This window comes from Carcharhinus amblyrhynchos, chromosome 23 (genome assembly GCF_965287045.1).
Source record: "Carcharhinus amblyrhynchos chromosome 23, sCarAmb.v2.hapA, whole genome shotgun sequence".
In the NCBI taxonomy this organism is placed as follows: domain Eukaryota; kingdom Metazoa; phylum Chordata; class Chondrichthyes; order Carcharhiniformes; family Carcharhinidae; genus Carcharhinus; species Carcharhinus amblyrhynchos.
In genome coordinates, this window is record NC_137346.1 from 21,954,468 (window position 1) to 21,979,252 (window position 24,785).

Consider the following 24,785-nt stretch of genomic DNA (forward strand, 5'->3'; position numbering starts at 1 on the left):
TAAAAAAGATTTTAAAATGTTATTTTTCAATCTTTCTGAAATTTTTAAGTTATCTATTTATTAAAACACTAGACTCATCCACATAGAGCATGCCAAGCACAATTTTGATTCAATTGAAGAAGTTGTAAATTCATCAGGTAGATGAAGAGAAATGGAGGCCAGCTTGGTCGAGAAACCAAAAAAGCGTATGTTGTGTGGGATATGAAGAATATAACGCAAATATACAGTAACTCAAGGTTAAATACCCTGAGACAATTGCTGAATTACAAACAAGATAGAAAATGCTGGAAAATCTTAGCAGGTCTGACAGCATCTGTGGAGAAAGAATGGAGCCAACATTTCGAGTCTGGACAACCGCTTGTCAAAGATTCCAGCATTCAGCATTTGTTTTTAACTAAATTACAAAACCTGTTCCAAACCGGATCTAAATTACAAACCTGATCCAAGTCCAGCAGATGGCACTCAAGTAATAACATTTGATGGCAATTTTATCAATGAAATCATCGAAATGTAAAAAAATGTCATAAGAAATGGATAAAAATAGACATTAAAAGAAGCAATATTTTGTTTTATATACCCTTTTATTGATTATATGTTCTCACTGCAGGTAGCCACAAGATTAAAAGGATTCAAATCATGACATGATAAAGGATATCACTTTTAAAAGCTTACTATTGTAGAACTCCCAGAAACACCTCTCTGACTAGAGGTGGCATTGATGTCTATGGAGATTGGAGCAATATGCATTTACATTAAAAAGGTTATACTCCTGGCAGACTTTCATCTGTTCTCATACCAAACTTCTCCAAAGACAGGTCGCTAGCCTGTCCTCAGAGGCTTATAGCTTGAGGGGTGCCACTCTACAGCAAGCTTGGTTGACTAAGAATCTCTCCAGCTCTATAGACTGCCATTGATGTGTTGGAAGGATTTTGCATGTTGATACTCAACCTGTTAGCCATGTTATAAATGCACCTTCCTTAGCCATCAAGTCCTGGATGGGATGCAAACCCCTACTGTGACACAAGACCTCCACAATATATAGAGTGATATTTATATAGACGCATAGGATCAAAACTAGCCATTTTGCCCAATTGACCCGTGGAATTCTTCCACCTCCACATGAGCATCAATTCACCTTGTTTCATTTCATCCCAGCATCACGTTTATTCTTTTGTCCCTCATTTTTTATCCAGCTTTCTTTAAATACATCAATACCATGCACTTTAACTGCTCAATTAAATTCCAGCCTGTAACTCATTGAAAGGGTTAATAATCACACACGTTTAAAAATCACATAAACTGCTATGAGAAAAACCAGAGGTCTTTACAGAAGTCGACACAGATAAGCATCTGTGAAAATTAATTAAATCAAATATCTGGATATGGGAGGAGAGAGTGATATCCACAAACACAGACACAAACTGGGACATCAATGATAACTTGTAACAATTATGAATTAGGTCAGCTCACATGATTAAGTCTTCACACTGATTAGATATTATAATTAGCAGGGGTGAAATGATTGTGATTGGTTTTAATATCTATCTTATGCACAATATAACCTCAATAAATAGCTGTGAGTGGACAGAGATACCTTGATTACTTGTAATCAAATTTGAAACTACAACTGCTTATGTATTCCTCAATTCTATATTCTAGCTTGTTACAGACTGTGACTTTCCAGGGTTCTCCTTACAGCCTGCATTATAACAGTTGTTTAAGAGATCTCAGTGACTTGGTCTTGGTTACTTGAAGAGAACAAAGTTGTGATTAAATTAAAAGGCTGAACATCAAAGGCCGCAACACTCATTCACAGGTATCTTTAACTCTGTCGATAAAACAGCTAACATCTTCAATCAAATTTCAGCCTGTAACTCACTCCCAGCTATTCATGATTCTGAGTTTATGATATCCAATTCTCACAATTACATTCAATCATAGAATATCCCATGAGTTCATCCACTCTTGAATAGGTCACTGTAATATTCTGATTATCCATCAGTTTTACAGAGGAGCCTTCCAATTTCCTCCAAGCTAAAAAGCTTTACACAATGATCAGAACTCTGTATATTCGTCCAGCCCCATTTATCCATTCACATCTGGGTGGCTTTCACTGTGGAGTTGACCCTTGTGCACTGCAAAAAAATATGCGCTTTAAACAGTAAAATGCATTGTTAGCTCAGAATCTACACTGAGCAGTTTACCAACTGAGTAACGCCAGATCTCTGGCATGGTTTGATAATACAATCAGATCTGGTCATTTGGAAACCAGCCGCTTCCCGAAGGATATACAAGGTTTAGACACTGCTGTTGGCAATATTCGCAAACCAGTGGTTCACCGTTCAAGACTGCATCGCTCTTGTCTGTTCTATTGAGCGGGACTTTAATTTATTTTAAACAATCCGGTAGAAACAGCAGATAGGACAATTATTCGCTTTTATCAACAATAATTTAACTTCTAGACTTAAAGGCGTTTTGTAAATACGGGCACAAGATGATGCCGAATAGCAGAGGGAAAAACATGTTTTTTTTTCGCTTATTCAATTCTCGTAACATTTGGGAAAGTATAGCACTCCTCCCAATACCAAATGTGTAAAAGGATGTGATCTCTCTGGGTGAAATATTCAGTCCTTGCTGTGATTCCTGGGAACAAGCAGGAGGGAGTTCTAGAACAGGGAATGGGAAACAGCTGCCGATTCTAGCTGGGCGCCTTGCGGGGATTTGGGAATCTGGGACAAAGTCAATCCTACTCTTGTGAGAAAGAAAGAGAGAGAGGGAGCGAGACAGAGACCCAGCCACGTTGGGACAATCTCCGAGGCGAAGATTAAGCAGATTCGTCCGTAGGAACCGCATCCAGCTGAACCAGCCACTAACCGACTCGGAAAAGGAGTTACAAAAAAAAAACAAAACGCCTCGAGTGTCAGTTTCACAGAAATCGACCAGGTAACGAGCAAAAGTTAAAAGAAACTCTCGTCCCAAATTCCTGTCTCCGCGCGGTTTGATCCCTGGTATGCAGAGGATAATGTTATTCCATGATTCACTCCCTGGATCTGTGGACGGTCGTTTAAACCATCTTTGTCGGATTTAACTGTGATTTTGAAAAAGAAATCGACTTAAGCGCACTTATTTATTTAACATTTCTTACTTAAGTCAGGCACTACTGGTAAGCGGGGGTGAGTATCAGTTTAATTGTGTGGAGTTTTCTTACTGATACAAAGTTGGAGGAAAAGAAATCCACAAGCCAAGATTGTTATTTTGTAAAACCAAGCAAGAACTGCGGCTTTTTTTCCCCATGTTGTTACTTTGTGTTCGGCTGACAGAATAGTAAACAGGAGAGTGCACGCTAAGGCTCGTTTGCCATGGATGCAACCCCACTAATACAAACTTCGTCTTAATCGTTCATTGTAACATTTACTTTGGCTTTCTTCCAGTCTTGAGGAAGTCATGTTTTGTAGTTTCCGGAGAGGAGCAAAGGGGAGGGTGGGGGGTGGTGGTGATGACGATTTGAGATTGGGCTCCGGGGCAAGAGTCTGGAAACCCTTCGGATGGGAATATTCGGGAGAAGCAAGACTAAGGGAAGGGATTGGGGGGAAAGGGGCTTGTGGTAAGGAACGGAGAGGGACACTGATTTAGACCTCAAAAGCTTGGCTCTCTTGATCATCTTGCTAACAGATTTTAGCTAACAAAGCGTCAGCCAGACTCCAAAAGCTTTTTAAAAAGTTTATTTGTAGTGTCATAAATAGGTTTACAAAACGCTGCGATGAAATTACTATGAAAATCTCCTAGTCGCCACAGTCCAGCACCAGTTCGGGTAAACCTGAGGGAGAATATAGCATAGCCAATGCACTTAATCAGCACGTATATCATCATAAGAACATAAGAAATAGGAGCAGGAGTAGGCCATCTAGCCCTTCGAGCCTGCCCCGCCATTCAATAAGATCATGGCTGATCTGTCGTGGCTCAGTTCCACATTCCCGCCCTCTCCCCATAACCCTTAATCCCCTCGCTTATCAAAAACCCATCAACCCGCGTCTTAAAAATATTTAGCGAGGCAGCCTCCACCACCTCAATGGGCAGAGAATTCCAGAGATTCACCACCCTTTGAGTGAAGAAGTTCCTCCTCAACTCCGTTCTAAACCGCTCCCCCGCTTTATCTTGAGGCTGTGCCCCCTAGCCCTACTGTCCTTTCTGAGCAGGAAGAGTCTCTCCACCTCTATCCTATCCATCCCAATCATCATCTTATATGTCTCAATGAGATCTCCCCTCATTCTTCTAAACTCTAACGAGTACAAGCCTAGTTTATTCAGCCTCTCCTCATAGCTCAACCCCCTCAACTCCGGTATCAGCCTAGTAAACCTCCTCTGCACTCCCTCCAAGGCCAAAATATCCTTGCGTAAGTGCGATGACCAAAACTGCACACAGTACTCCAGCTGCGGCCTCACCAATGCCCTATACAGCTGCAGCAAGACCTCCCTACTTTTATATTCAATCCCCCTCGCTATGAAGGCCAGCATCCCATTAGCCTTCCTGACCACCTGCTGCACCTGCAGGCTGGGTTTTTGTGACTCATCCCTGAGGTCCCTCTGCACCGTCGCCTGCTGCAGTTTTTCGCCCCGTAAGTAATAGTCCTTCCTACCATTATTCCTACCAAAGTGGACCACCTCACACTTGCCAACATTAAATTCCATTTGCCAGTTCCTGGCCCATTCGCCCAGCCTATCTAGATCCTTCTGCAGACTCTCCACATCCTCCGCGCAATTTGCCGTTACACCAATCTTGGTGTCATCAGCAAATTTCGACACCATACACTCGGTTCCCTCCTCCAGATCATCTATGTAAATGGTAAATAGCTGAGGCCCCAGCACCGACCCCCGGGGCACTCCACTCGTCACCAACCGCCAATCCGAATAGCACCCATTAACCCCCACTCTCTGCCTCCTATTTGACAACCAATCCTCTATCCATGCTAACACCCTACCCCCAACTCCATGCCCCCTTACCTTCTGCAATAACCTCTTGTGAGGTACCTTGTCAAACGCCTTCTGAAAATCAAGAAAGACCACATCCACAGGCTCTCCTCTATCCACCGCCCTAGACACATTCTCATAGAACTCCAATAAATTTGTCAGACATGACTTCCCCTTAACGAAACCATGCTGCGTCTGCTCTATCAAGCAATTCCCCTCAAGATGCCTCGCTATTTCCTCCTTGATGACGGATTCCAACATTTTACCTACAACAGATGTTAAACTAACCGGCCTATAATTCCCTGCCTTTTGCCTGCCACCCTTCTTAAACAATGGCGTAACATTAGCCGTTTTCCAATCTTCCGGCACTTCCCCGGAATCCAGTGACGTTTGGAAAATAACCACCAAGGCATCCACTATCACCTCCGCCATTTCTTTCAGAACCCTCGGATGCATTCCATCCGGTCCTGGGGACTTGTCCACAATCAGTCCCTCCAGTCTGTCGAGCACCGCCTCTCTAGTAACAATAAAGTCATTGAGACCCTCCAGTCCTACCACCTTTCCATCGCTAACACCCGGCAAATTATTCACGTCCTCCTCCGTGAAGACCGAAACAAAAAAGTTATTCAAGACCTCAGCCATTTCCCCATCCCCTACCACTAAGTCCCCCCCTCATCCTCTAAGGGTCCAACGTTCACCCTAGCCAGCCTCTTCCTTTTTATATATTTATAAAAACTCTTGCTATCCTTTTTTATATTAAGCGCTAGCCCAGCTTCATAGTTTCTCCTACCCTTCTTCATCAACTTCTTTGTCAATCTTTGTTGACATTTAAACCTCTCCCAATCCTCTTCTCGCCCACTACTCTTAGCTACTCTAAACGCCTCCGCTTTTAATTTAACACTTTCCTTCACCTCCTTCGTTATCCATGGCTTATTACCTCTCCTCCTACGGTCCTTTTTAACCATCGGAATAAATTTCTGCTGAGCACCAAGAAAGATCTCCTTAAAGATCCTCCACTGCTCCTCAGCAGACCTACCTTCCAACGCGCTCCCCCAGTCAACATTCGCCAATTCTTCTCTCATCCTACCATACTCCCCTCTATTCAAACAAAGGACGTGTGTCTGGGAACCCACTTTCTCCTCCTCCATCTGCACCAGAAACTCCACCATACAATGATCACTCTCCCCAAGAGGATCCTTCACCACAAGGTCCCTAATTCTACCCGCCTCATTACATAACACCAGATCCAAGATAGCTCGCTCCCTTGTCGGCTCTAACACACACTGTTCAAGGAAACTATCCTGGCAGCATTCCAAGAACTCCTCCTCGAGCCCACCGCGTCCAACATGGGTCGACCAATCAATATGTAGATTGAAATCCCCCATAATTATCGCCGTCCCATTCCTGCACGCCGCACTTATTTGAACGTTAACAGCCCGCCCCATCTCCGGATCATTATTCAGGGGCCTATAGACGACACCCACCAGCGTCTTCCTCCCTTTGCTGTTCCTAATCTCCACCCACAACGATTCCACTTTCTGCTCTTTGCATCCCTATAGTACAGAAGGAGGCCATTCAGCCCATCGAGTCTCTATTGACCGCAATCCCACCAAGGCCCTATTCCCGTAACCCCACATATTTACCCTGCTAATTCCCCCTCTCACTGGGGTCAATTTAGCATAGCCAATCAACCTAACCCACACATCTTCGGACTGTGAGAGGAAACCAAAGATTCAGAGTAAACTCACGCAGACATAGGGCGAACATGCAAACTTCACACAGACAGTGACCGAGGTCGGAGTTGAACCCAGGTCCCTGATACATGGGGCAGCAGTGCTAACCACTATGCCACTGTATCTCTCTGGCTCTATTCCCTTTCCACAAATGCTGTCAGACCTGCTGGGATTTTCCAGCACTTTCTGTTCACATAACAGATCTCTCTCCCTTCACTTCTGACTCTTGTCTGCAATTTTTCCCAAGATAAATTGTCTGCAAGATGACTGGGGACCGGATTTAGTTGAGTACGCACACAAGGCTACCATTCTGTCAAAAATCCAATCTTAATGAGACCTTGTGGATAAACAGTCATAGTTCTGGATTGTCCCCAGTGAATTCAGTGTCAAGGTTGAATTGTAACATTGTGCTGACAACCTGATTTGGAATATTTACTCCATAGTTCTAGAATGCGTGAGGTGTGTCTGAACCTGGGGTTGAAAGTAGGATGGGGAATGAAGATTATGCCTCCCATTGAAACTGTCTTGTTTTTTATAGCACATCTTCACAGACACACTGGGTTTTCCCCTTTGAGGAATAGTGAGGTGAAAGATTTCTGAGCTGGTCATTAGCCTGTTGAACTATGTTATGAATGCTCCTTCCTTGGCCAACAAATCCTGGTGTTGGACTCGAACACAGAGCTTCACTGTGCCACAAGACCTCCCTATCGGTCTTACTGTTTAAGGTGCACAATTTAGTTCTATTGTTACTCCTATCTGAGCTCTGAACAAGGGTCATCTAGACTCAAAACGTTGGCTTTATTCTCTCCAAAGATACTGTCAGACCTGCTGAGATTTTCCAGCATTTTCTGTTTTTGTTTCAAATCCCAGCACCCACAATACTTTAAAAACTACAGAAACCCTACAATGCAAAAGGAGGCCATTCAGCCCATCTGCACTTAGGGTTTGCACTGTAGAGTCTGCACAGACAAAAATCCCACCTCGGCCCTATTTACGTAACCCCAGATATATACCCCGCCAATCCCTTTAACCCATACATCCTGGGACACTAAGGGACAATTTAACATGGCCATGCACCTAACTTGCACATCTTTGGACTGTAGGAGGAAACCAGAGCACCTGGAGGAAACCCATGCAGGCACTGGGAGAATGTGCAAACTCCACACAGACAGTGACCCAAACCAGGAATTGAACTCATGTCTCTGGAGCTTTGAGTGCTAACTACTGTGCAACCACACCACTCCCTTTTTAATCATACTCCTATTTCTTATTTGCTTTGTCTTTTTTGAATTTTCCTACCCTGCATTTCTACAAGTTTCATTGTGGAGAGTTTAATTCTTCAAACCAAGTGACTACCCTGTGGAATATTTCTTTCCTTGTTATAGATTGCAGTTAGTCCAGGGAGCATCTGGCAGAGGCAGAGTTTAGGATCTTCTGGACCTTAGCAGTCCATGTTACATTCCTCCTCATTTTTGTTCCATTCAAGGTATTGGTGTGTATTCTAGAACCTGGAGAGCCACGAATAAAGATTAACTCAACATTCCATTCATTTCCTTATAATTTAATTTGTTAATACTAACAGATCTTCATGCTCTGAGGAAACATTTACCCACTAATGAGGCACAGTCCTTTCTGAGTGTTAGCATTAAGGACCACCTAAAGGTTATCTCGTGGGAGAAATAAGTGGAATCACTATAGAGTGAGGGCACTTGCAGCTGACTTTCCAGTTAGGGCATTCCATTCATTGGCACAATGGATTCTGCTTCAGTTTCTGCTTTGGTTGAGTTGGCATCACAGACCAACATCTGTGTGCCATCAATGTTCTTTTAATGAGTGAAACAGCAACGTGATAGTAACCGGATAATCTGTTTCTTGAGGGATGAATACTGGTCAGGAAACTGGGGAGAAGCCCCTGACTCTTCTTTGAAATAGTGCCATCTGCCTGGAACTGAGTGGGAAGAAGCCCAGCCCACAGTGAACATAAGCACTGTCATCATAGCTGCCACCAATAAAGATGGCCCCTGCCGCTAGTAAAGATGGCCCCTGCCGCTAGTAAAGATGGCCCCTGCCGCTAGTGAAGATGGCCCCTGCCGCCATTAAAGATGGCCACTGCTGCCAATAAAGGTGGCCAGTGCTGCCATTAAAGGTGGTCACTGCCATCATTAAAGATGGCCACTGCCGCCATTAAAGGTGGCCACTGTCACCATTAAAGATGACCACTGCTGCTAGTAAAGATGGCCACTGCTGCCATTATAGGTGGCCACTGCCGCCATTAAAGATGGCCACTGCCATCATTACACATGGCCACTGCCTCCATTAAAGGTGGCCACTGTCACCGTTAAAGATGGCCACTGCTGCCATTAAAGATGGCCGCTGCCGCCATTAAAGATGGCCACTTCCGCAATTAAAGGTGGCCACTGCCACCATTAAAGGTGGTCACTGCCATCATTAAAGATGGCCATTGCCACCATTAAAGAGGACACTGCACCATTAATGATGGCTCCTAATGCCAGTAAAGATGGCCACTATCATCAGTAAAGATGACCACTGAGATGGATCTGCATGTGAATATCTTTTGAGGTCCCTTCGGTAAAGCAGATTGACTGTTCTGATTGTCAATGCTGCTCTCCATGCACTGTAGACCCGATGGTTCAGATATCAGCTTATTAGGTTTTCACTGAAGTGCGACTTGGTTCCCACCTTCCAGGCATGTCATCTTAGTGCCATTTCTCTCCAAAGAAAGATTAGACCAGAGAAACAATGAATGCTTTACCATACAAAGTAGCATTGCAATGCAAATATACTCAATGTTCAATAAACAAAAAGTCATAATTTGCAATGTCTCATTCCCTCTGCAGAGTGTAGCAGCCAATCATGAGTGTACTTCCACCAGTCAGAAGAGATCGAATCATACCGGATCTACCTTCGGTAAGTCGAACTTCTTGGCCCTGTTTGGACCACCTTCTTGCATTTTTTTCAGAACCGTTTATATATAACAGAGCACAACATTGTCTATGTCTCAATAATCAAATGTCACCTTTATATCTTTGCAGGGTTGGAGGAATTAGTGATATGAGGATTATGGATAGCTTTTTGATGGGCTAATAACCAGATTGTAAAATGTGTCAAAGATTCCTGAAATTTATCTTTTCTAACAGTCCAGATAACAAGTGTGTGTCAGATTCATACAGCAGTGTTGTCTGCCTCCCAGTTCACACAGTAAAGGTGGGAGCTCTGTGATGTGCAGTAACAGGATAATAGTGCTGATTGGGATCTGAGATGTTGACAGCAAACACTAGAAATATATCATAGACCCTGGAATATCTACGAGCAATACAATAGTTACATGAACACAAGCTGAGGTTTGATGATACCATGAGTGACTTGCAGTAGTTTATATACAAATTCAACTTGTGAATGTAGAACACTGTTAGCAAAACGTCTGGCTATTTCCAATGTGGATATAGTTGTCTCCGTCAAAGAAGGAGACTGCAGCACAATAGCCCCGCTGTGAAGGGAGAATTATCAATAAACATTCAGCTTGTGGATGACAGGTGACAAGATCTGCTTATTGTAAAAAATGAACACACTTGTAACTGTCAACATGCCACTTGGAATTGAAATTCATGTCAGTAAGTTAATGTTGCCCAATGCAAACTCCTCTGTGTAACCAAATCCCAGCATTCAGAATGAGCATTTCAGATTTTTTAAACTTGTTTTTGTTTTGATGTTTAGATTTCTGATCATTCACACTATACAGTTAGTATAGAAGACTGATTGCCATATCTGTAGATGGATTCTTGGGCAAAGAAAAGAGGCTTCCTAATAGAATCAATTAAATGCACCAGAAGAATACACACTGAATGTAATGTTGATACATTTCTATCTACCAATGTGCACGTAATGCACATTATCGCAACCAAGGCCATTCTCCACTGGCAAAGCAATTGAACATAAGAACATAAGAAATAGGAGCAGGAGTAGGCCATCTGGCCCTTCAAGCCTGCCCCGCCATTCAATAAGATCATGGCTGATCTGTCGTGGCTCAGTTCCACATTCCCGCCCTCTTCCCGTAACCCTTAATCCCCTCTCTTATCAAAAACCCATCAGCCCGCGTCTTAAAAATATTTAACGAGGTAGCCTCCACCACTTCAACGGGCAGAGAATTCCAGAGATTCACCACTGCAATACATCTCTGCACTTAACAGTTAAGGCAACCATTTATAATTAAAAGTATCTAACTAATTCAAGGAGGCTCTGTGGTACAGCAGGTACTGCCCCTGCCCTCCGAGCTGGAAGCTTGGGGTTCAAGTCCCACCCTAGCATTTGACTGCCAAAGGAAGATGTGCTCATCACACAGCCAAATAGCTTGAGTATCAAATTATAAATCCTCCCTCCATGTGCCAATGACAGGTGCTAAGAGCAAGAGAGATTCCTGGCCAGCATACGATGGAAAGAATTTGGAGCCTCCACTATAGCTATCCTCTAACCACAGCTCCCGGCTACAAGTTTCATATAAATGCGTATGCTGTCACAGCCCCGGCAACTTGGACTCCTTAATGGGGGGAGGGGGGTGCTGGATGGCTAATGTGGATCAGATTGGTGCCAATAGGATAGGTCTTGATCCTCATTCTGGCTGGGATGGACTTTGGGACCTGTCTCCTTGCCCCACTTGTGAAGGAGATTGTGGCACTATGGAGAGAAGTGAAGAAGAACTAATTCAAGTTTCTTAAAAATACACCTTGGCCATGGCTTTCTGAGTGTCCAAAGATGTGTGCGTTAGGTGGATTGGCCATGCTAAGTTGCCCCATAGTGTCAGGGGGATGAGCAGCGTAATAGGTGAGGTTACAGGGATCAGGCCTGGGTGGGATTTTTTGTTGGTGCAGGCTTGAAGGGCCAAATGGCCGCCTTCTGTACAGCAGGGATTCTATTTTGTATTCTATTCAATGAACACCAATAGTAATCTATTAAAAACAAATGGGTTGTTGTTGGTATTATGACAGCTTTATTTTTCTCTCATGATAGCAATTACAATGGAACACTGGAGTGAACATAATTAAGAATATCTAACAGACCATGCTGGAAAGTGAGAATGTAATCATACATTGTATATGATTGACCATAGCTCTGATGGCCTCTGTGGGTGGTAGCCTGCAGAGATGTTCACTATCTATTCCGATGGATGTATTTGGGGGAAGGACTGGAGGGATATAAAACTGCATGAAGCTGCACTTTTTTTTTGATTTTATTAGTGTCACAAGTAGGCTTACTGCAATGAAGTTACTGTGAAAATCCTCTAGTCGCCCCACTCCAGCACCTGTTCGAGTACACTGAGGGAGAATTTAGCATGACCAATACACTAACCAGCACGTCTTTCAGCCTGTAGGAGGAAACCCATGGGGTGAACGTGCAAACTCCGCTCAGACAGTGATCCAAGCCGGGAATCAAATTTGAGTCCCTGATGCTGTGAGTCAGCAGTGCTAACCACTGTGCCACCCCATGGGCACTCAGGAGAGGAGAGGAGGAAAAAGGGTGAAATAGGAAAATGGAAGAGGTGGATGAGCATGAACTGAGTCTGACTTTGTAGAGCACCCCTAAGTTTGTATTTCCCTTCTTGCTCGTACTTAGTCACATTACTCCACTCTGTTATGGACAGGGGATAGATGGTAAAAGTGGTTCTTTTCTCAAAACCTCTCAATTCACTCGAGAATGAGTGTATGTTTTTAAGCTGCTACAAGTGTGACTTTAAAGTCACAAAATTTACATGATGTTCTCGAAATTATGCTGTCATTTTGAAAACTTAATGTGTGTTATTTGTACTATTAGCCTGTTTAAAATAATTGGTCCCATCTCTGCCACAACAATGAAGGAAGAAGCTTCAGATGAATGTGCCGAGCATTCATATAATTCTTCCTCATGATAATTTCGAGGGCCTTCTTTTCATTCGCGTGCAAAAGAAATGGCAATTTTAAAAAAATGCCACAGAAATTAAAGTGCTTCAAGCCTCAGGATAGTGGGTGGCATAGTTTTGATTCCACCTAAAATAGGGCCCCATATGTTTGAACAGGACTCAGTCAAAATGATCTGCAACAACATTTTTACTCCAGTCTCAGTATTACTGAACTGCTTTCACCTCAAGCTGTTACTCTTCAAAAGGTTTTTGAAATGTTATGTCAAAGAGTCTTTTTCTGATCCAGGTCTAGACTTGCCTTTCAACAAGAAAGCTTTTATCACTTCTTGGCGGGTTCCTTCATCTGCAGAGGTTTAGCTATCTAGTTAGAGCCAAGGTTATTTCTTGTTGTGTGGCCTTGAAGTTGCGTATTTGTCGCTGAAGTCTGCATGCCAAAACCAGCAAAGCAATACCTGAATGTACCTAATAGGATGTGAATTCATGAGCCCGATTTTACCATTGCGTTGTGCCCATTTTCGATTGCGAAAACTTGGTAAAGTTGGGCATGAGGCAAATGGTGCGATATACGCCCACCTCTGTGCCAGTTCCCCCTTTACCAAGGCCCAAAAATGGTCGCGATCGGGACCACATCCGAAACGGGCAAATGCATTTAAATACATTTGCGTGTATTTAAATTAACTTAATGGGCTACGTGCCCAAGTTTACCGGCACTCCCCTGTTTACCACCACGTTCATCCATCCAGAATCGGCACAAAATAGACATGCTCTATATAAGTCTGATTCGGGTGCTCCAATTAGTGAGGAGCTAGGTTCTCTGCTTGAAATTGGTGGGGGAGAATGTGGGTCCACTGCCACTCTGCCTGAGATTGGTGAGGTGGAAGGGGGAACCGCCGCCACTGTGCCTGAGATCGGTGGGGAGGAAAAGGGGACTGCTGCTATTCTGCCTGAGATCGGTGAGGAGGAAGGGGGAACTGCTGCCACTCTGCCTGAGATCAGTGGAGTGGAAGGTGGGGCCTGCTTTCACTCTGTTTGAGGTTGGTGAGGGGGGAGGGTGGGAGGGGCCTGCGATCGGTCTAGGTGAAAGAAGGGGTGGGGGGATAAGGAGGTCAGTAATGTTGTGGGGGTGGAGCAATCTCTATGAGGGCCAGGAGGAGGCATTATCCAGCCCAGGAGCATTGTGGATGGGGAGCAGCATTCTATCACTTTGGTTTTGCGCATGCACAGTTGGAGACACTGATCGGAGCTGCAGGATTTTGGTTGCGTTAAGCCCCACCCACAAGTTTATGCAGCACTAGTCAGAATCACTGATATTTGTGCAGGCAGAGTGCCTGTGAGGGCGCCTCAGAATGGGTCTAAAAGTCATATCTGAAGTACTCCCAGTTTCAAGCCCACCCAGCACTTAGAATCAAAATGATAAAATAGGGCCTCATATGTCTCGAAATCATTATTGATATCCTGCTCAATGTTTAACCATGAAGCACTGAAAGCTTTGGGTGAATTTATGCCTGCCTATGAATGTTTAACATAATCTTGAACCGGACGTATAAAACTATGTGAGCCTCCATCTGCACACAGCTGGCTGTTTGATGGAGCACTGGATTGTTAAGCAGTGTTCAAATGGATTAAAGAGATACTTAAACCATTGCAATGGCAGAGGAGAGCTCAGGCCAGAAGCTGGTGTTAAAACAGTCACGTAAAATGGAGGCTGTCCAAAAAAAAGCCATTAGTTTTGACAGCAAAATTCTGGAGTTTCTCACTCGCAGAGTCCCCTATGAGACTTAAAAAGGATTAGTTCAGCAAACATGAGAGATGATTGTACTCAGAGTCAGTGCAATATACAGAATCTAATCTGGATGGAAATAAGCCAGGAAGAAGTTGGTGAACCTGAAGATAGCTTCAGAATGGTAACATGTCAGAAGCCTGTCCCTGGCATGTACGCCCCTCATAATCTTATGTATCAGCACATGCTTAACATTCTTAGAAACACACTCTTTGGAATGATCCAGTCAACAGTTGGCTGAATGTTGACCATACATGGCCATTCTAAAAATGCAACCAATTCAGATGACAATCTTTATGGCTCAATATTTAGTCTTGTTGCCCTTCTAAGATAATCTTGCTGGATATACGGTGGGATTTCCTGTTAAATGTGCTTTGGAATCTGGCAAAATGTGAAAATCACTTTGGATTTAAGACAGAACACAATCGTATAACAAATTAGAGTCCAGCAAGACTGATGTAGACAACAGGGATTTTCAAAGCCTTTGTATGTTTGAGGAGATAACCTGGGTATTATTAAGTAGGGCAGCATTAAGGGAGAAGGGCCAAATGGCCAAGTCCTGCTCCTATTTCTTATGTTCTTACAGGATGTGAGGATAGTGTGAGCAGGTAGAGTTACAGTATAAAATCAGCCATGGTTGTATTGAATGGCAGAGCAGGTTTGAAGGGCTGAGTGGCCTACTCTGGCTTTAATCCTCATGTTCTTAAGGGATATGAAAGTAGAGGCCTACCCCAGGGCTAATTCTAATCTGCTCTTATGCTTTGATCCTGGTTCACTCACTGACAGGTGGGCAGTCTCAAAAATACCTCTCATTTTTAATAAATGGGGCTAATTCTTTTGGGCAGCATTTCAACATGTTGCTCCTCTTTTTGGGCCTGGAAGAACTGTAGGAACAACCTCACAGCAATACATATCAGTCACAACTTGGGCTCCATTTTCTTCAAGACTCTCTGTTCTGGCTTCAATGTTTTGATCGAATGAATTAAGAGAACTTTTGAGATCAAGATTCATGATATCTAAGGTCTGCTCCAACAAAGGTTAGTTGGCACACTGAGAGATTAGACCTGGATAAGATGGCCATCTATCTCTCAGGGTGATGATATAGTATCTGAAGCAACCAGCACTTAAAGAGAATGTGTTTGACAGCAGGCAGCAGCTGACATGATTGGACAAGAAGAATGAAGCGGTTTCCTAAGCAATCAGACAGCCAACATGTTTTAACAGTGAGTTCATATAGAGGTGATATAGAACAAAGAAAAGTAGAACACAGAAATAGGTCCTTTGGCCTGCCAAGCCCATGCTAACTATGATGCCCTAAATAAATGACAAAAAGAACCTTCTGCCCTTACTCGGTCCTTATCCCTCTATTCCCTCCTTATTCATGCACCCTTCCAGATGTCTCTCAATGTTGCTAATGTACCTGCTTCCATCATCTCTGGCAGTGCGTTCCAGGCACCCACCACTCTCTGCATTAAAGCTTCCCCCGCACATCTCCCTAAAACTTTCCCCCTTTCGCCTTGAACCTGTGCCTCCTTATAATTGGCACTTTCATCTTTGGGAAAAAGCCTCTGACTGTGCCTCTCATAATTTTGCAGACCTCTATCAGGTCTCACCTCAGCCTCTGTCTTTCCAGTGAAAACAATCTTAGTTTATTCAACCTCTCCTCATAGTCAACACCTTTGAAACCAGGCAACATGCTGTAAACTTTCTTTGCACTCTCTCCAAATCTTTCACGTTCTCTGCTAGTGTGGTGACCAGAATTGCATGCAATTCTCTAAATGCGGCCTAACCAAGCTTTTATATAGCTGCAACATGATTTCCTAATTCTTGTACTCAGTGCCCTGGCCAATGAAGGCAAGCATGTTATATGCCTTCTCGATCACCTTGGCCCACTGTGTTGCCACTTTTAGGGAACTGTGGACTTGCGTGCCCAGCTCCCTCTGTATGTTAATATTCCTAAAGGCTTTACCATTTACAGTATAATTTACACCTAAATTTGATTCTCCAAAATTCATCACCTTGCATTTGTCCTGATTAAACTCTATCTGCCATTTCTCCAATTTATCTATATCTTGTACCCTCTGATGATCCCTGGCACTATCAGCAATTCCAATAATCTTCATGTTATCCAATATGTTTGGGGAAAGACAGCATGCATGATGTCCCAGTACTATGTGAAGGTATTATGATAAAACCACTCACACATCATAAGTATAATAATAAATTGGATGCACTGTATTTGAACTTCCATTGGAGGCTTTATTACTGTTGATGTAAAGTAGCAACACAGCAAAGAAGTGGCTGTAGTGATGGTGGGGGGTGTTGGATGCCTGAACAAGATGCTCTTTTGGAGAGTTGGCGCAATGTCGATGGACAAAATGGCCTCCTTCTGCACTGTAAGGATTCAATGGATTCTCCTGGAATGACATCGGGAAAAGTCTAATATCTTAACTCCCTTCTTAGAATATGATGGATGGTGCGTGTGTGCGTCCCTAGACATCTCACAGCCAATGAAGTACTTCTAATGTGTAGTGGCTGTTGTAATGTAACACAAGAGCCAATTTGTGCTTAGCAAACTCCCACAAAAAGCAATGTGATAATGACCCAATATTCATTTGTTGTGATTGAGGCTTAAATATTGGCCAGAACATTGAGGATAACTCCCCTGCTCTTCTTTAAAATAGCTCCAGAGGATTCGTCATCCACCTGAACAGGTGGACAGGCCTTGCTTTACCATCTCATCTGAAAGGCAGCATCTCTGACAGTGCTGCCATCCCTCACTCCAGCATTGGAGTATCAACCTTGATTTTTTGTGCTCAAGCCCTGGAGTGGCATTTGAAATCTGAACCTTGTGACTCTAATTCTAACCTTCTCCAAATTTTGTCCCTTCCTTCCTGAAGGGACTCTCTCTGTTGCAGGTTGATCTTTTGGTGCCATGTATTATCATAGAGTCCCTACAGTGCAGAAGAGGTCATTCAGCCCATTGAGCCTGCACCGACTCTCTGATAGGACATCTTACCCAGGCCCTCTGCCCCGCGCTATCCTTTTTACAATGGGAAAGAGGCAATTTAAGTTGATGACCTGAAACCCCACACATTTACCATGACTAATCCATTTAATTTGCACACCGTGGGACACTAAGGGGCAACTGAGAATGGCCAATCCACCTAACCTTCACCTCTTTGGATTGTGGGAGGAAACCGGAACACCTGGAGGAAACCCATGCAAACACGCGGGGAACATGCAGACTCCACACAGACAGTAACCTAAACCGGGAATCGAACCCGGGTCTCTGGAGTTATGAGGCAGCAATGCTAACCACTGTGCCGTCATGCTGCCCATAGATGTACATGTGATCATTCTTCCCATGTGAGCGTAGATTGTGTGTGCCAGTTATTTGCTCAAACCTCATCCTATGTTTGTACGTTATCCACACACACAAATGTTGAGCCGAGGTTACTAGATGGTGATTCAGAACAGAAACCCCTTGCCTGTATGTGTTTCCTTTTTTAGCCAAGGGGTATTGGACTCTTGCTCCCTTCAGCTGGGCTAACCGGGGGCAGACTGGAGATTGCCTTCAGTTTTCACGATTTTAATGTGATTTGACACTTTTTTTTCAGTGTTTCACAAAAGAAGCTGCTCTACATACCAAGGATATATTTAATCCCAAAGTGAAACGAGCCTGCCAGGATGACCGGACAGGGACCGTTGGGTAAGCCTCTCCTGAAAATTTCCTCAAGGATACTAACTTTGCATCATTTGAAAGATACAGCCTATAAACATTAGAATGGAAACTAATTACGGCGCTGAACTAGGTACGAACAGATCTGGTTAGTGCCACACCCTTAGCGGTGAATCTAGAGTGGACCTTTTGTGACATTACCCGTCTTTTAGAAGATCCAGAACATAGCAGAACATTTTAAATGCTGCAATTACTATGGTACTGTATTCTGTTAAGCTCCAATTAATCATCTTAAGTAAGCACTTGGTGAGCTTATTCAGATTTTAATCACTGCTCAGGCTGTTAGCTCGGAACCCTGACTTTGTCTTTTAAGAGCAATGAGTAAAGTTTATTAAGGGGCAGCAGGCATTCCAGCCTGAATTTTCCATTTGATGTTATTTGAATCCTGCTGGAATTGCAACAACACAAATGAGAAGATCTAAACTCCCCATTCTCTGTTTGTGCAGAGGGTCAGCCTGTATTCCAAGCTGAATTTGCCTCTTTATAATTTTTTTGTGCAAAGGTGACACGGAAATTTGAGTCTAACTCTTGATTTTTGGGAATGCTCACAGCCTACGCAGAGATTTTGCAAAGTGCTCCCTAGAGCAGTGGGCGGTGAATGGGTATTAAGCAGAGGGAGAAAGGTAAGAGGTCAGGAAGGGTGAGATGGAAGCAAAAACCAGAAAAGGCCAGAGGAGGCTTTTAAAGGACAAAGTGGAGATGCTCAGGGAAGGAAGTTCCAGAGGATAGGAGCATAATGGTTGAGGAAGCACAGAATAAGATTTTGGTTTGTTTTAGTGGTGTGAATTTTCTGCAGGAGATCACAGTGAGATGCTGCAGTGCAAGGTTTTGAAATTAATTTTCTAACAACCCATGAATAGTCGAGCAAGGCAGGGACAGAGATGGTGAACATGTAATCTTAAGTGCAGAATGGAAATGTGTTGGGATTGTTTCAGTGACTTGCAGTTTAAGGAAGACAGCATCCGGATTGCTCATAACCAGGACTGTAATATAGGATAAGAATGATTATTTGAAGAAATAAATGGTTGTTATTGTTCTAACAGAGAATGAACATCATAGAATCATACAGAGCAGAAGAGGCCCTAGGGCCCATTGAGTTTGCACTGCACCGTGAGAAACACCTGAGCTATCTACCTAATCCCATTTACCTGAACTTGGCCCGTGGCCTTGAATATTATGATGTGCCAAGTGTTCAATCAGATACCTTTTAAAGGATGTGAGGCAACCTGCCTCTACCACCCTCCCAGGCAACGCATTCCAGATTGTCACCACCCTCTGGGCAAAAAGGTTTTTCCTCACATCCTCCCCCTAAACATCCTGCCCCTTTTTAAAGTCGGCGAGGTGTCGACCAACTTTGCTACTGGGGTGGGGGAGAGGGCAAGCAATATACCCCCACCCCATAAAATGTTGAAGCACGTCTTTCTGGTGGGAGGTGTAGACCCAACAGCTTTTATTCTTGGGGAACAGCTGGGTGAATGAAACCCAGGCTTCATTGGGAATCTCGAGATTCAAATGTCCCACAGACACCGGTACAGAAAACACTGCAAGTCCTTTGGCCTGTCCTGGCTGAATCCCATCCCTCATGACCAGCCCACCAGGAGGATTCCATCACACCAGCAGCAACAAACAAAACCGTACACGTCCCGATACATAACATGTCTCGCTTTGAATTAAGGAGTCACGGCTTTCATTCCTGGTAAGGGACCTATGGTCTACTTGTGGGCAGACAGAAAGTCAAGGCTGTAGACAGTGACTGTATATCTTGCTGTTGTAGCTGTGGAGGAAGGAAAATGACCCTTTGAGGTGCCTCTGTGAGCTGTGGAAATCCATCTGATTGAATTTGAAAGGCTCCAACGTTACTGGTTAAATTGCTGCATAAATCATTTTAAGAAAAAGTTATTTTGCTGCCAGGCTTTTGGTCGAGGTGGCAAAAGCTAAAACACCATGGATATAAATGGCAGCAGATTTTGCCACAGTTTCCTACTGGTATGTTTTGAACAGTTTCAACTGTCTAGACGTCCTGAATAGTCAGCCGTTCTGATGACAATGCACTTTTAGTCTCATTAGGCCTCCCACACTATATGTCATCTGTTGGCAAGGGTTTTGAAAATGGGCCAAAGAAAACAGCTTGTGGCAATTGGTAATGGATGTTTTTGGGCCAGTGGTTGGCTTGAAAACTGTGATGCTGCCTTGAGAGATTTTCTTAGGCAGTAGAAACTTCACAAGGAGAAGCTGAGTGCCTGTAAGGTTAAATCAGTAGTGGGCAAGAGACTATAAATGGCCTTATTCACTGGGCCTCCTGTTTGTGAAGTTGGGAGCGATTCGCAGGGTTGAAGTGTTTTTGTAATGAAAGAGGACATTTTCTTTTGAGAAAGGCTTGTGTTTGTATCCCAGGAACACCTTCTGACAGGAATCTTGGCTGTTTTCCACATCTTCCAACTGAAAGCCATTCACTTAATTGCCAGTGACTGCGGCATGAAAAGCAGCAGCAAGACTGAAAAGAGAGTTTGGGTTAACGGCTGAAATTACACTGTCTCCCAGTAGGCAACTGTGTCATCAATTGTTTCCATCAGTGGAGTTTTCTTCTACGTTCAACCCTAAGTGATCACGTGTCTATTGAAGTGAGCTAACTGATCAGGAATGTGGCAATGTTGGAGGTCCTGGCAACAGTCTGCAGCTACCGAGAAACAGGAATGCCTGGGCAGGCCTTTTATTCCGAATTACTTGCACTTCACTGCCCCAGGTTTTGAGTACTTTTGAATGTGTGTGCCTCAGCAAGACTGAAATAAATCGGATGTGATTGTGAGAGGCCAGTAACTCTTTGTGGCATCTTAACCCCTGGCAACAGCTAGTGAGCACCAAGAGAATGTATTCTCAGCCCTTCCAATCCACTCCCCCTTCCCCTCCCCAGCTTCCAGCTCTGGCAAGAAGATGTTGGAAGGGGCAGAAGTTAGATTAGAAACTGGATAATCCAAGTCACATTCTGCTCCAGGTGTTGTATGACCAATGATATAGAACGAGTAAGGACTCCCCAAAATCTTGGCCCAGGAATTAGTTGACAGAGGGTGATATGAGAAGAGGTTCCATGACTCAATTTCAAAGCCAAGTTTCTTTTTTAGAAGAATGTGGCTGATTACTGATGATCCAGTTTGTCTGCTGCACGGTTGAATACACATAACTGCAGGGAAATTTTGAATGGACCTACTATATGTTAAACTGATATTTCGCCGGACACTATCTGTGACTGTAATGCTATACTCGGCACCCTTTCTTTCCTTTTCCCTTATGCACTCTATGAATGGTATGTTTTGTCTGTATAGTGCGCAAGAAATGATACTTTTCACTGTATCCCAGTAGAATCATTGAAACCCTACAGTGCAGAAGAAGCCATTTGGCCCATCAAGTCTGGACCGACCACAATCCTACCCAGGCCCTATCTCTGAAATCCCACATATTAACCCTGCTAATCCCTCTCACCGACACATCACAGGACATTAATGAGTAATTTAGCGTGGCCAGTCAACCTGAACAATATATGTGACAATAATAAATCAAATCAATTAAAATTAAATCAGGGCATTGCAGATCCGCAGTGATGTGGAGCATTAGCTTAGGGCCTCGTCTTTCCTTACAGCTAGGCAGGCGATACCCTTGGGTTTTTGTGTCCTCTGTAGGATTTGAGACCACATGTCATAAGTTAAAAGAACAAAAGAAGTATATAGTGCCTTCCCAAAAGAGGAACTGTTTTTTAAAATAATCTCAATTCCACTTTAGGAAAGTAAATAAAAAAATGTAGAAAATATGATTTAGAACAGAGCGGATTAAACATGTGAGTAATCTTTGTCTGGTGGCACAGTGGTTAACACTGCTATCCCACAGCGCCAGGGACCTGGGTTCAATTCCAGCCCCGGTTCACTGTCTGTTTGGGTTTCCTCCGGGTGCTCCGGCTTCATCCCACATTCTAAAGATAGAGTCATAGAATCCTACATTGCAGCAGGCGGCCATTCGGCCCATCGAGTCTGCACCGACCACAAATGCACCCAGGCCCTATTCCCATAGCCCCATGCATTTACCCTAGCTAGTTCCCCTGACACTAAATGGCAATGTAGCATGGCCAATCCCCCTAACCCGCTGATCTTTGTACTGTGGGAGGAAACCGGAGCACTTGGAGGAAACCCATGCACGCGCGGGGAGAATGTGCCAACTCCATACAGATGGTGACCCAAGCTGGGAATCGAACCCAGGGCTCTGGCGCTGTGAGGTAGCAGTGCTAGCCACTGTGCCACCGTGCTGCCCTAAATACAAAGTTGCCCCTTAGTGTCAGAGAGATTGGCAAGGTAAGTAGGTGGGTTGTGGGGAGAGAGCCAGGCTGGGATTGTTGTTGGTGCAGGTTCAATGGGCCAAATGGCCTCCTCTGTGCTGTAGGGATTTTATGATTCCAGAATCTTGCTATTTCTGTGGTGGCTCCTTTTGGGATTGGTGGGTGGGGTGAAGATTCACAACCTTTAACCCATACGTTAGCCCTTCCCCCAGTGCCTGTCAATCTCTTTGTGAAGTGATCTGGGATCGTTAATGACATTAAAACCACTGTACAAGCGAGGCCATTATACTCCCAGGGTCTTAGATAATAGTTTGTTAGAATAAACTGACACTGACAGAGCAAACATCAGCAGCTGTTCATACTGAGTTTCTATGGGGGTGTTCAGATGCAATGAGGAAACACAACCCAAATGGCTATTTGCCCTGCTTGCATATTTACACAAGCCTACACAAAGTGATGGGGGATAATGTTCTAACAATACTTCAGGAATTTGAACATTGAGCATTCTGCTTGCTTTAACTAAGAACGATTAATTGGTGTCTTTATATGGCAGGCACCTGTTGCAGGTGTCTCTCTCCCTGCTGTTCTTGCCTTCTTGTTGATGGCAAGAATCTCAGCCTCTGCTTTACTGCAGCAAGAAAGTTTCACCCCGTGCATAAAGGGGTGAAACTTTCTCCCGTGCATGACAGCTGAAATTCCTTTCATTAATAACAATGCTTAAGTAAACTGGCGTTAAAGGGAGAGGGATAAAGGAAAGAAGAGCAAAAGCAGAGATAGAGAACAATGAAGCTGTTGGATGGGAAAAAGAGAGAGAGGGCAATGGAGGTGAGAGAGAAAGGGAGGGAAAGAGAGAGGGCAATGAAGGAGCGAGGGAAAGGAAGAGGATAATGAAGGGGGACAATGAAGTAGAGAGAGGATAGGGAAAGAGAAGGCAATGAAAGTGAGAGAGAACAAGGGCAGTGAGGGAGGGAAAGAGAGCATTACGAAGGAGAGAGGGACACAGGGCAATGAAGGTGAGAGAAAAAACGGACAATGAGACAGGGAAAGAGAGCATTATGAAGGCCAGAGGGACACAGAAAGGGCAATGAAAGTGTGTGTGTGTGTGTGTGTGTGTGTGTGTGTGTGTGTGTGTGTGTGTGTGTGTGTGTGTGTGTGTGTGTGTGTGTGTTTTATTGCTTTAACACAGATTGGGTGCCATGATCTCTGTTGCCAGCCCTATTAGGCTCTGTCCCTGCTCACCCTCATAATCTTATAGATCTCAATCATGTCCACCCTCAACCTTCACTGCTCCAAAGAAAACAATTCTAGCCTGTCTAGTTTCTTCTCAAATGCGCCATCCCAGGGAACATTCTGGTGAACCTCCTCTGTACCCATTCTAGTGCTATCACATTCTTCCTAAAGTGAGGTGACCAGAACTATACACCATACAATTGAGGTTGCGGGTATAGGCCAGAGGGGAGGGCCTTGGTAGATGTTCTTTCAGAGAGTTGGTGCAGACTCGATGGGTCGAATAGCCTCCTTCTGCACTGCAGGGATTCTGTGGATCTTCTACTTCACCCTTTTATCCAGCACTATCCCCTTGATTACATTAGTGTCCAGAAAACATTCTGTATAGCCAGGGTTATTCTTGCTCCCTTCTTGTCAGCATTGAGCTACTGTAAGGTATTACACCTAACAACTCTGTTGAGAAATGGTAAAGTTCACTCCAGGTAAGAATGTGGAATCTGAATGGAATGAGAATGTAATTATCCAGTGCTTGTCTTAATAGATTGTTCTTAAGAGTGTTATGTTTTGATACCTGATCAAGCAGTGGCTCCATTTTAAAATTCTTATCCTAATTTTTAAATCCCTCCTCATCTGTCCTTCCCTCTATGGAAAGATGATGGACATGCAGCTAACAATCTATTTCAGATGGAACTTTCTCATTAGGTGCACCCTTGCTGGTGGTATGAGGAGACATTTATTCTCAAATGGTCTGTGGAACTCTCTTGCACAATAAGTTTAAGTTTTTTCTTAGTGTTACAAGTAGACTTACACGAACACTGCAATGAAGTTACTGTGAAAATCCAAGGTCTCCCCTCGCCAACGTCTCTTTGGGCACGCTCAGGGGCATTTTAGCATGGCCAAGGCGCCTAATTAGTACATCTTTCGGACTACGGGAAGAAACCGGAGCACCCAGAGGAAACCCAGTAAGCCGTAGAGGTTGAATCATCGAATTTATTCAAAGCTGAGTTAGGAATGCACTGCCTGGGCAGGTAATGGAGGCCGGAAACCTTATAACCTTTAAAAAATATTTGGATGAGCATTTGAAATATCACGACATTCAAAGAT

At 43.9% G+C, this 24,785-nt stretch overlaps 1 protein-coding gene across 3 annotated transcripts in view; it reads left to right on the forward strand.

The window, feature by feature from the left end:
- The first annotated feature begins 2,610 nt into the window (after positions 1 to 2,610).
- LOC145357226 (ras-related protein Rab-34-like) overlaps positions 2,611 to 24,785 on the forward strand; it is a 43,773-nt gene continuing 21,598 nt past the window's right edge. The window contains exons 1-3 of one of the 3 annotated variants that reach the window (XM_080210381.1): positions 2,611 to 2,943; positions 9,559 to 9,628; positions 18,012 to 18,103. In XM_080210381.1, coding sequence (XP_080066507.1) covers positions 9,575 to 9,628; positions 18,012 to 18,103 — 146 coding nt within the window. In that variant the 5' untranslated portion in view covers positions 2,611 to 2,943; positions 9,559 to 9,574. Of the gene's footprint in view, positions 2,944 to 3,024; positions 3,174 to 9,558; positions 9,629 to 18,011; positions 18,104 to 19,687; positions 19,830 to 24,785 lie in introns of those variants that run through there. The other 2 variants (XM_080210382.1, XM_080210383.1) reach the window with 2 other exon arrangements.